Source organism: Parus major, chromosome 6 (assembly GCF_001522545.3).
Source record: "Parus major isolate Abel chromosome 6, Parus_major1.1, whole genome shotgun sequence".
NCBI lineage: Eukaryota > Metazoa > Chordata > Aves > Passeriformes > Paridae > Parus > Parus major.
Genome location: NC_031775.1, coordinates 14,146,862 through 14,158,429, shown reverse-complemented (window position 1 = coordinate 14,158,429; position 11,568 = coordinate 14,146,862). Strand labels below are relative to the sequence as shown.

General features: G+C 43.1%; 1 protein-coding gene across 1 annotated transcript; it reads left to right on the top strand.

Annotated features, from left to right (window-relative positions):
- The first annotated feature begins 799 nt into the window (after positions 1-799).
- On the top strand, positions 800-6,021 carry LOC107206564 (bone morphogenetic protein 5-like). Its single transcript, XM_033515731.1, has 4 exons — positions 800-928; positions 1,660-1,776; positions 2,806-3,007; positions 4,426-6,021. The coding sequence occupies exons 1-4, from the start codon at positions 830-832 to the stop codon at positions 4,857-4,859; spliced, it is 852 nt and encodes a 283-aa protein (XP_033371622.1). The 5' UTR covers positions 800-829; the 3' UTR covers positions 4,860-6,021.
- Positions 6,022-11,568: the final 5,547 nt, after the last annotated feature.

Genomic DNA, 11,568 nt, shown 5'->3' with positions numbered 1-11,568 from the left:
TGTACTTTTCATTGCTGCGGCAACGACAGGAGACATCACCTGGGCTCAGTAATCTCCAAATCACAGCCTTCTTCGGCTGAAATTTCGGTCGATGTAAAGGTTTCTCAAGTGCTGTGTTCTTCGCTGACACCTGGTCCTTCCCGCGGCATCCCGAGCCCCCGAGCGGGCCCGGCAGTCGCTGCGATGCCGACGAGCGCACGGTGATACCCCATTGAGTCTTTAAGCGCCGCTGATGGCCCGGGCGCGGCGCGGTCTCCCCTGCCCGGGGCCTTTGGCCCTCAGGGCCGCACGTTCTGACCGGCGCTCCGCGCACTCGCCTGGCCGCGCCCAGCGGGGCCGGGCCGGGCCCGCCGAAGGGCCGCTGCCCCCTCACGCAGAGCGGTCACGGCCGCGGTCCATGGCGACCCGCCCGCCGTGCCTGTGGCTGTGCCTGGCCGGGCTGCTGAGCCTGCGGGCGGCGAACGCCCTGCCCCTGCGGCCCGACCCGCGGGACGAGGTGCTGGCGGCGGCCTTGCAGCGTCTGCGGGAGGTCTTCGACATCGAGGAGCTGCCGCCCGACGTGCTGCCCCGCAGGAAGCCGCCCCAGTTCATGGTGGATCTCTTCAACAAGGTGGCCGACGCCAACGGCATCACCCGCGCCCCGGGGCTGCTGCAGGGGGACGTGGTGCGCAGCTTCGAGGACCGAGGTGGGCCTGGGGCCGAGCCCGCGGTGAATCCCCGCGGCGGGCGGGCGGGCGGGCGCGGGCCCGGCGGGGTCTGGCCTTTTCCTAAAGGAGAGTCTTTTCCAGTTCACGTGGACCACCGCCACTTCTACTTCGACATCAGCACGATGGAGAAGGGCGAGCAGATGCTGAAAGCCGAGTTCAGGGTCTTCAAGCTTAAGAGGACACATCGGTCCAGAAGGTCCGACGTGCAACACTTCTGCAAAGTAAGTGGGGAAATAGTTAAACACTTAATTCTGTTATCTTTGTTACTAATACTGAAACATAAGGCGTGCGACTACGTACCACACAAACCTGCTTTATTGTTAATTTTCTTTTGTCATCCTCACTTTTCTTTTCCTTCAGCATGCAGAGAAGTAATGCAAAGTTTTGGCTTTCCACTGACCTTTGTGCTATGGCAGTGAGCTTTCCCTAAAGATACCAATGTCAGACCCATCCCAAATCAAACTGTACTTTTCTGGGATTTGAGATATTTCTAAATTCGAATTGAAATTTATCTTCTGGAGCTGCTCCAAAGAACAGTAATAGCAGCCAGGGATTAATGGGCAAACAGAGCTGGTAAGGAAATTGAGTGTATGTATTCCTCTGGCAAAGGGCAGGATTGGACTTTTTGCAGACCTGAAGACAAATATGTGGAGGAACAGAAGACTTTTATGGTATCAGGTGTTCAAAACAGGATAGGGATGATCAGGATATTTTTCTATAGTATCTACAGTCTAGCATCCTGCCTCTGAACTTATCTAGAAGTACATGTATGTAGCGATAACTGTTTTTCTGTTAAATGGTCCAAAATCTACTTTTTACCTCTTCTAGAATGACAGTACAGTTTTACAGCTGTGATGCACCAGAAACCTGCATCATTTTCATCTTCCCATTTTGCTGTAAGAACAATCAAAACAATTTCTTAATGTTTTTCTTTTATATTGCTGTTTTTTAGGTGGAAGTGTATGAGCTCTTGGAAAGTGAAAATAAGCCGCAGAAAAAACATCTCATTGCATCAAGGTTATTGTCCCTCTATGCGGAAGGCTGGGAAGTCTTCAATGTCACACAGGCAGTAAGCAGAAAAGTCCGACTTAATTTTATTTCTAAAACTTTTAAGGTGACACCTGATAACTCCAGCATTGCCATTAAACTGGGTTTTGAGGTCAATTCAAACAGAAGGACAGCAGTAGAGGGAGAAGCTTTCTTTCTACCCTTAAAAGTACACCTGGTGCTACCTGAATTAAAGAAGTGTTTATGAGCTGCTAGGAGCACAAACAGGGTGAGAACTGAGAAACCCAAACCTAGCATAGCGTTTCCGGAGTTTGTCATGGTTGGATTGCCTGTCATTCAAGTTCCCGATAGACGTCTGTATTTGTACTTCCCCCATAATCTTCTGCATTTGTAATCTTCAAGATTTGTTTTGAAGATACCCATAAATTGTAACAGTAGGTGAATGACTTTCTGTAGCAAAAGAACGCACACGTGGTTTTAAGCTGTACTCTGGGACAGTGTTTTTCATTGCCTAAGCTTTATGATCAGACTGAACAGCATGCTTGGATGATTGGTTGAGTTCCATCTTAAGTCATGATATTCCTGCTAGAGAATGGCCTGGCCTAATCGATCAGTGTGTAATTACAACAATTCGATAAGTAAATTTCCTTGATTGTGAATTTCTTCAAATGACAAGGTTTTTAGATTTACATAAGTCTTAATGGTATGAAAAGTCTGGAGAGTTCATATTACTGTGTTGCGATTGCTATGAAAAATAAATTTCTGCTGAAAGTCAGAGAGAGTTTATTTTAATATTAACTTCTACACTCAAGTGTTCACTGGTAAATTCTCTGAAATTGATTATCTTTCTGTAAATGTAGCTTTGGGGATGCATATGCTATTTTGTATTTTTAAGTGTTGAATTACTGGTTTAAATATTAAACTCAGTGGAGTCTCAGCTATACAGTTATCTCACTTTTGTTATAATATATGTCCTTATGCTCTCATAGCTTGTTGCCTATTCTCTATTCCTAATATAAACGTTGTTTAATCATAATACTGTAATTAGAATATTGAAACAATATTTTTTTCTTCTCCCTGTCTTCACCAGGTTTCCAAGTGGGTTGGAAACAGCAGCTCCAACCATGGCTTTTGGATAACTACGACACATGTTTCCAGCAATGGAATGAAACACGACGTGGTTACATTTGCCAAGAGCCAAAGCACTTTGCAGGAGAGTAGAAACGCTCTCCTTGTCCTCTTCACAAACAGTAACAAACAGAGGTCTCACAGCTTTGTACGCTCTGCTGCAAGTAAGTGCACTTTTAGAATATGAATTGCCTGTTCATCTTCCGTTACCTCCTGCTGCCTCATGTAGACCTAACCTCAGTTATTTGCTTCAGTATTAAACCAGTTTGAAGTTGAGCTTTGTCAACAATCAAAATTGGATTTGATAGTCCTTTTTAGTAGGTCACCTGCATCCTAAGTTGCCTCCCCCCTCACAAAAACTGTGTGTGCCAGATTAATCCTAAGGGGAATCTGGTTTATTTAGTTTGTAAAGGAGTACTACTTACTTTTTAAGTACTACTTACATTATTTTTTGTGGTGGTTAAATTTGCGTCAAAATTGTATGTAGGTTTAGACTGAAAAAACCTCAGTGACCTGGCATTCTTTGTCAAAATTCTGGTAAAGTATCCGTATGTGAAATCATTAAGTGTGATTTTAAGAGTGAAAGAGGTTGTTAAATAAGCAATTTGTAGTTCTCTGTCCTTGGCTTGGTTTTTAAGCACCTATTTAACTTCTGTGACTAATTAGCATTGTGACTAAAGGCTGCTTTCATCCAAGACAACGCCCTAGTGCCTTAAAATACAAAACAGTGTCTTCTCCCACTGGCCTTGGTGTAAAATCAGCTAAGGCTAGATTTTAGGGCCTGATAAATGCAAAGTTAAAAATTAATAGTGAAAGCCTAGATCCAGTTTAACGAGCATCAAGCTCTACACGGGATACTGTGTCAGGATGAGAAATTTCTTAACAAAGAAACTCTCTAGGCCTGTTCATCTGTCAGTGACCACACAGATTGTTCTATATATCAGCGAGTTTCAGCCTGTGTACATGGATCTCCATGGACCTCAGGGCTTCTCAGAAGATCCTTTAAGAAAGCATCCTATTGTCAGTATGCTTCATTCTTTAGCAGTGCTCTGTAAACCTGGTGGTGGCTTTTTTTAGGATCAAAAATTTGAAAAATGTATTTTTTACAATGTTGCTTTAGACATTACCAGGTTACTGCACATCCTGCTTTGCAAGTGTATGGGTAGAGTTCCTGGGAGAATACTGGAGAGAAAAAGGCTGTGATCTCCACCCTCTGTTAGCACTGCCTAGAATAATGTGTGTTCCAGAGGACAGTTAATACCTTTCTGACCAGATTCAGCCCTGAAGAGGGACTGTGGCATTCACAGAATATTTGATAGATCATTGTGTTTTTCTTTTCTATTTCTGCTGAATTGGGGATTTTCCAGAACACAAAGTGAAACACAAGATTTGACAGATTTGGAAGTATGGCTGAAATGGCAGTTGAATACATGCCCCTTCTGGTACATTCACAGGTTAGGTGCCGTTTTAAAATCTGCTCTGAAGACTTTGATGTAGATTTATTTATTAGACCTTCATGCAGAACAGTGTACTTAGTAAATTAACTTTGTTTGTGAAATATTGACATACATCTTCCTTTCAGAATCAGAAACAAACCCTGCCAAATCTGATGCCTCACACGTTTCTCATGGCACTGATGTCATCCAAAGCAGCAGTGCCAGCGTGAGCAGGAAACCCCGAGCTGCCAAAAGCCCGTTAACAGCATGTCACCAAAGGGAGCTCTACGTAGACTTCCATGCTATTGGCTGGTCAGGATGGATTATTTACCCAAGTGGATACAATGCATTTCATTGCAGAGGATCCTGCATCTTCCCTTTGGGGGAAAGTCTAAATGCAACAAACCATGCTACAGTTCAGTCCATTGTTTATACCCTGAAACTGTCTCAAGATGTCAGCATGCCCTGCTGTGTGCCAGATGAATTGAAGTCCCTCAATCTTCTCTACTTTGATGACAAACAGAATGTCGTCCTTAAAAATTATAAAGACATGGTGGCAACAAGGTGTGGTTGTCATTAGCAAGACATTTTTTTTTTTCTGCATTTGGTATGCGCCTGGATTCCCCATTTGCCATCAAACATACTAAAGGAGATGGCATATCAGTTTACAGGGTAGGAGAGACAGAAACTGGTCTGTGCTTCAAATCTTTCTCCTCTCACCATGACTGTGTAGAAAGGTGGCTGGCTTGTGAAGAGCTGCAGACTTCAAGACCTTCATGGAGAGCTCTTTGAGTGTCTGTACACCAAGGAAACTATTAAAATCAGGAACTTGCTATGTGAAGGAAGTGAAACACATTAAAGTGACAGTTCAAATTAAGGTCTTGTTCTGTGTACCAAGGCTCAAAATTTCCAGTAATTTAACAGGCATGCCATCCTGCCTCAATCCAGGATGGGATGCAGGTGTCTTAGTAGCACAGCCTTAGTCAGTTTTGGCTGCATGATCCAGTGGGGATGTTCAGTCCTGCTTTGAGCTTTCAGGGTAAGTATTTGCACAGAGCTAATTTCAGAGGTCTCTACCACTTGAAAATCATGCATTACCAGGAAATGGACTTCTTCCCCTGAGCTCTACAAAATGCAGAGGCCTCTTCATAATCCCCATGGGACTTGATAGCCACTCTGAAGGAGGCCAGAGGTCAGTATTTGTCTGGGAATCAGTATACTTGGCTCCTATCTCAGGGCTGCAACCCTGTATGGTGAGGCCAGTGCCTGTGTCTGTAATGGCTGTTAGGGTGTGTGGCACCAGAGACTGCCTTTGTGTATTTACTGTGCTGTGGGATCCTAAGCTTGGGTCAGAATCCTCGTGGTTTAGCAAGAAGAAAAAAAATCATGACACTTTGGAGGTCCATGAGAATATGCTAGATACTGGTCTGGTCCAGTGTCTGAGGAGAGTTTGGTGGAATGTACTTGCTGATTCCCCTCCCTTTCTTGAAGAATAGGAGGACATAAGCTTGGATGGGGCCCCTTGAGGTCTTTCAGTCTTGCTACAGTTTCATGCAGGTAACCAGCCCACTGCCATTCCTCAGTCCATTAATTGAGTTGTATCTTAAGCCTGGTTAGGTTTCTTGTCTCCATTAACCCTCTCACAGAATGTGGCATCTCCTATGGGCAGAATCTTCATGGAGAATTTTTTTACTGCAAGACTTTAAAAAAGGAAAAAAAATATGTGATGTCTTTCTGTAAATACTGATGTCTATAATAAATTTATTTTATTTAAAACCCTGACACTTGGGGTATATTAAATTAATCTGTACTATAAAATGCTAATTTTTAAATAAATGTAATGTAACATTGGTATTGTTTGTATTGTATTTGAGCCTCTTTCCTAGAGCCATGAATCAAATAATTTTCCAGAAGAGAGGACATTCCCAATGGCTTCAGTGGGTACTGTATCAAGTCCTCTGTCTCAAGGAGTGTGACAGATAAGGAGAACAGACATGTTTCCCTTCAGGGAGGATCCAGTAGTTATTCCTCGAGTGAAAGCATTTTGATCTTGGTATACAGTTGCCCTGGTAAAGTGGAATGTAAATCTGGTAGCAGTGTGGTTCTAACTGCTGCATCAGCCACACCCAGCTGTGGGATTCAGTGTCATTGCCAAACGAATCTTGGGAAGCCATAGAGGGCCATAAAGGGTCTCCTTTTAATGTTTAATTTCCCAGGCTGCTCTTTAGCACTTTTCCCTTTTCACTGCAGAAGTACCTGCAGTGTTTTAACTCTATAGGAACCACACCTTGGGAGTGGCAAAATGCATCTATAGGGAGTTTGGACAAGGTTGTTTCTGAATGGTGACTTCAGCTGATGTTTTATCTCTGCTTCTTTTGGTAGAGGCCCTAAGAAATGAAGCCAGAAGTTTTTACTGGCAGCATTTGGAGTAGATTAGCAGAGGCAGGTTCTGTGTCCAACATATCTGATCTTCTGTGCATGCATGACAAATGCTTCCAGCACCTTCAGCTATGTGTCAGCTTCATCCTTCACTGCTCAACCCAGAGAACTGCCCATTGTTTTTCTAGGATATCTTAATGTGTTCTTGTTTCAGATGCCAGGAAAAAAAGAAAAGAAAATTTTCTACTGAAAAGCAAGTATGATTAATAAATAAATGATGGGTGAACTGAATATTAGCTAACATAGTGCTGCCCTACAATAGGTGAAATATGCACAGGCAAGCTAGGAGCACTAGGTAGTTCTGCACACATTAAATTATTGTTTTTTCTGCACCACTCAACTTAGTCTTATTATGCCCCATTAAACCGTGATAATTAAAACAAAATATATTGGAATTGTTTATCCTGGACTTTGTAAGGAAATGAGGTTCATAATAATGCCAAGGGAAAAATTTACACTACACCACAACTTGTAATTAGGATAACAATTAAGCACAAGTAGGCTCTTTCTTTTTGTTGCCTTTTTTATGTTTTGCTTTAGAATAAAGGTGAATTTCTTTCTTATTCTTTAACTGAAACATGTAAAAATTCCAAAATAAGAAGAAAATCCTACTCATGGTAAAGCTAAAGGGTTACGCTGAGCCCCATGACAAAGCATTTGGTCCAAGTTTGGAACTAAAGTGGTCCAGGCATGTGGGATGTGTGCAGTCACACTCTGCTCCTTTAGGTGGGGAGAGCATTAAGCCTTGTCCTGACAACACGGCAGTGGGGTCTGAGTATGCTGTGGGAGAGAGCCAAGGGTCACAAGAGTGGTCTCCTGTTTGTAGAAATGTTTAAGGGATTTCTGGGGCACTCCTTTCACAAGGTATAGATGACAGGAAGGTGCTTCTTGGCACTGAAGCAGGAGAAAGGATATGCTGGGCGTGTCCTGAAACAGCAAAGCAGAAAGGATGGGCTTGGGGAAATTGATCTGAGGTGGTTTCTTTTTTTTTGGGTGGCAGGGGGAGGTGGTGAGGGGGTGAGGAAGAGAAAACTTCTGTGCCTGCCCTGAGGAAGCTGGATCACAGCAGTGCTGTAAACTCTTCTATCCACACTGCAAGGCTTGAAAATGCTGTTTGGTATGAGGCAATCTTCTAGGAATGCTCGGTGTTTCTTCCGGACTGCCAAGGGTAGTTACTACAGTTCCTGTTCTTCGTGTAGGAAATGGGGCAATTATTTGAAAGACCCATGGAGGATAGTATTTATTCATAGTCCTGGAGCTTTTCTGGGGAAAGAGGTGTCTGGGTGCCTATGGTAAATTCCAGGGCTTACCCACAGATACCAAACCCTCCAGACTATCACCAGTCCCTTTCAGACTGCATATGCAAATGCCTGTATACATGTGGGTTCATTCTTATGTACACCTGCATATGCATTCATGTTCGGGGGCAGCTTCACTCCTGGCTCGTCCCAAAGGATGGTGCAATTTACCCAGAACTGAGATGGTGTGCTCAGGCTAATTCGAGAAGATTGTCACATCCACAGGGTGCATTTCAATGGCTTTGTGCAAAAGTATGTCACACCTAAGCCACTTCTCTCCTGGCCTGGAGTGCAGCTCACCTGCAAGGAGAGTAGTTAGTAGGTGTGAATTTGCCTTACCTTTGGTGAATGAGATAATTGTGCATTAAAGCAGCTAATAAAATGTTTTATTTCTTCCTATTGGGCTTATTGTTAGAAGCCATTCACAGAATAAGGGGGACTGCTAACTTTCTGTTGTCACAGGATGTGTGCAGCTTTAGATTCACACATATACTAACTTCCTTTATTCAGAGCTAGATCATGGCCTGCCTTATTGTGGAAAACAAAAGCTGCAGATTTTCCCTGAGAAAATGATCTGATACTGAGAAGTGACTAAACTTTAAGTGAACCCATTATTTGGTGGTGCTGTAAATTTAGGCCTTGTGACACAAAGCGACATTATGGCATAAACACTGGTTCAGATCTGCTTACAGAAACCTTGCTTGGTTAACTATCAGGTTACATGGAATTGTCAGGCAGCACAAAACTGGTGTGTATATTTAAAAATCTGTATAGACTTTCTACTGTGATCCACATTGTAATCAACTGTTCATCAGTGTCAAATTTTCTGCTGAAAGTGCTGAGCCAGTGTTTGTGGCCAAGCAACTGTGTCCTCAAAAGCCATAGACTGAAAGACCTTCCCTTGGAAATCTTGATTCATATTTCTTGGTTGGAAGACTTGTTTTATCCAGGAAGAAGCACCTTTGTATGACATCTTTACTAAAAACCCAGACAATCCCCCTGAAAACCAGTGTTGTTTTGCCTCATCCTGGCATAGTCCCCTCCTGTGCTCTGAGTCACTTGAAATACCATTTCAGCACAGGTTTGGAAAAGGCACAGCTCCTGGCAGAGAGCGGTGAATACTGAGGAAGGCACACAGACTAATCTTGTGTGCTACTAGAGATGCCACAAGGTACCTGCTTGTTTTCCACTGAGAGGGAGGCAAGAGTGATTTATGGGCTGTTCATTGGGTGCTCACAGGCCAGCTCTGAAAGGAAACATGCACACTGTGTCTAAGAGCTATATGGAGGACAATGGTGAAGGTCTGTGTGTATCTACATGAAGATTGTCCTACCTGGATTGAATGAGTGTAACACTTGCAGGGACATAAGACAAGAGATCATAGGATCAGGCCTGGCATACTGAATGACTTCTCAGTGGTAGGTAATTTAAGATAATATCCCTTTCCTGTCTCATGCACTTCTTTTACCATGTCATGAAATTTCTATCCAATTCAATTTGTTGCTTAGCCCTTTCCCAGGCTGTGATTAGAAGACTTTCCTCTCTGATGTTGCATGTTCTTTTATCTAAGGGTCATGTAATTTCTATCAACAACAGCTGTCAAATGAGAAGAAAATATATATCTATATATGCATACCAGTATATGAAGTCTCCATTAAAGGCAGAGGGAAGAGAGAGAAGGAAGGCTTACTTTCATTATAAATGGGACCAGGAACATAAAAGTTCAATTACCAGAATGCATTTGCTTTGTACATTTTAAACCTGTTGTAGCTACTGTAACCAGCGCATGCAGTTGGGTCTAATTGCTGCTTTCCAGCTTGACCTAATTGATGCTCTGATCTGCAGTCACCTTACCTCCACAAGCCCATGTTTCATTACATTTTACCCTTGCTTCTGAAATCTTAAAATTCCCATGGGGAGAGATAGACTACAGCAATCTAGAGCTTTTGTGTATGAACTGACAATTCTTTCTCCCCTGTAAATTTCTTCATCTACCCATGAGCAGTGAAAATACAGTAGGTTGACAAAGAGACTTACTAGTTAACCAAAAATACTCTTTATTTAGGCAGACTTAACTACTTATAACTCACTGGGAGTTTTACTTGAACTCCGAATGAAAACTGCAGTGATATAAAATCAGCTTAGAGATAATTTCATAACCTAATTGGGGTGTTTATATTACAGGACTGTGCTATTCTCAGTCTCTGCCCATAATTGCAAAGAAAGAGTTCTCTGGTGATGAATGGGTCAGTATTTTCCATGGAAAATTTTTTCAAGAAAAGCTTTTGGAATATGAAAACCTCATGGTTTTAGCTTTGAATAAGCATTTCAGTCATCATAAAAAAAAAAAAAAAACCCCAAAAAAACCTCTAATGTCTCCTGCAGCTTTGATTTCAAACACGTCACATTCTTCATTAAAGCAATCATTGTTAAAACAGAGGGACATAAAGCAACATAGGATTTATTCCTTCATTAAACTGATGATCCGTATATGAAGCCAATTAACATTATGAGTCTGGTGAACATCAAGTGTAAAGAGGTTACAGAAAATTAAAAGCAGTCACCTTGGTCTTTAGATAAAGAAAGAACACTTTTACATTATAAATTATAAGAGTGTCCAAGCGGGACAAATCGGCAAATTTGGTTAATTGGAAAATACATTTTACTGCACATGAATTAGGGTAAAATAACCTTTTAGCTGCTAGCCTTTTTCTGTGGTCAGGTGTTGAGAATCACGGGAAAGGAAGCATTTGGACATGGAAAGGCAAGAGAGCCATTTCATCAAACTGAGCTGTTCCTTGAGTTTTACGAATGATCCCCTCAAAGCTCAGTGCTTCCAGGGAAAACACCCATTCAGTGATTTTGCTCAGAAGTTCAGCCCTAGGTTTTGTTTTCATGGGTGAAAGAGAAGAGGTGTGTTTGTGTGTGCAGCACAGGTACAGTTCTGCTCTAAGACAGACACTATCAGCAAAGTGTCTATCCAGAATTATACTTATTTGGACTTTTTCTTGCAGACCTAGTAACTAATATTGATGTCACAATATTCACGGTAATAACAACAGTAATAATAATAATAGGAATAAAATTAATTTCATGACGGAGGCTTTAGGGACTTTACATAAAAATGTAATTTTTTTCCAGAAATATTGTGGTTCTGTATGTTATTTTATTCTTGTTTCTAGTGCTTGCCTTTGGTAGCTGGATCAGAAGAACTACCAGAGAGAGATACTAGACATGATCCCAAGCAACTTATTGCATATTTTTTCCTGTGTGGTCACAGATTCGCGGGAAAGCATCTGCAGCAGGGGGACACGGAGGGACGTAGCTCTGCCGGCAGCCTTTCCCGGGGGAGGGACGGCTGGAGCGGAGAGGGACCGGGTGCGGAGCGGGACCGGAGCTCGGAGCGGGGCCGGGTGCGGAGCGGGGCCGGATGCGGAGCGGGGCCGGAGCTCGGAGCGGGGTCGGGCTCGGAGCGGGACCGGAGCTCGGAGCGGGACCGGAGCTCGGAGCGGGACCGGAGCTCGGAGCGGGGCCGGGCTCGGAGCGGGACCG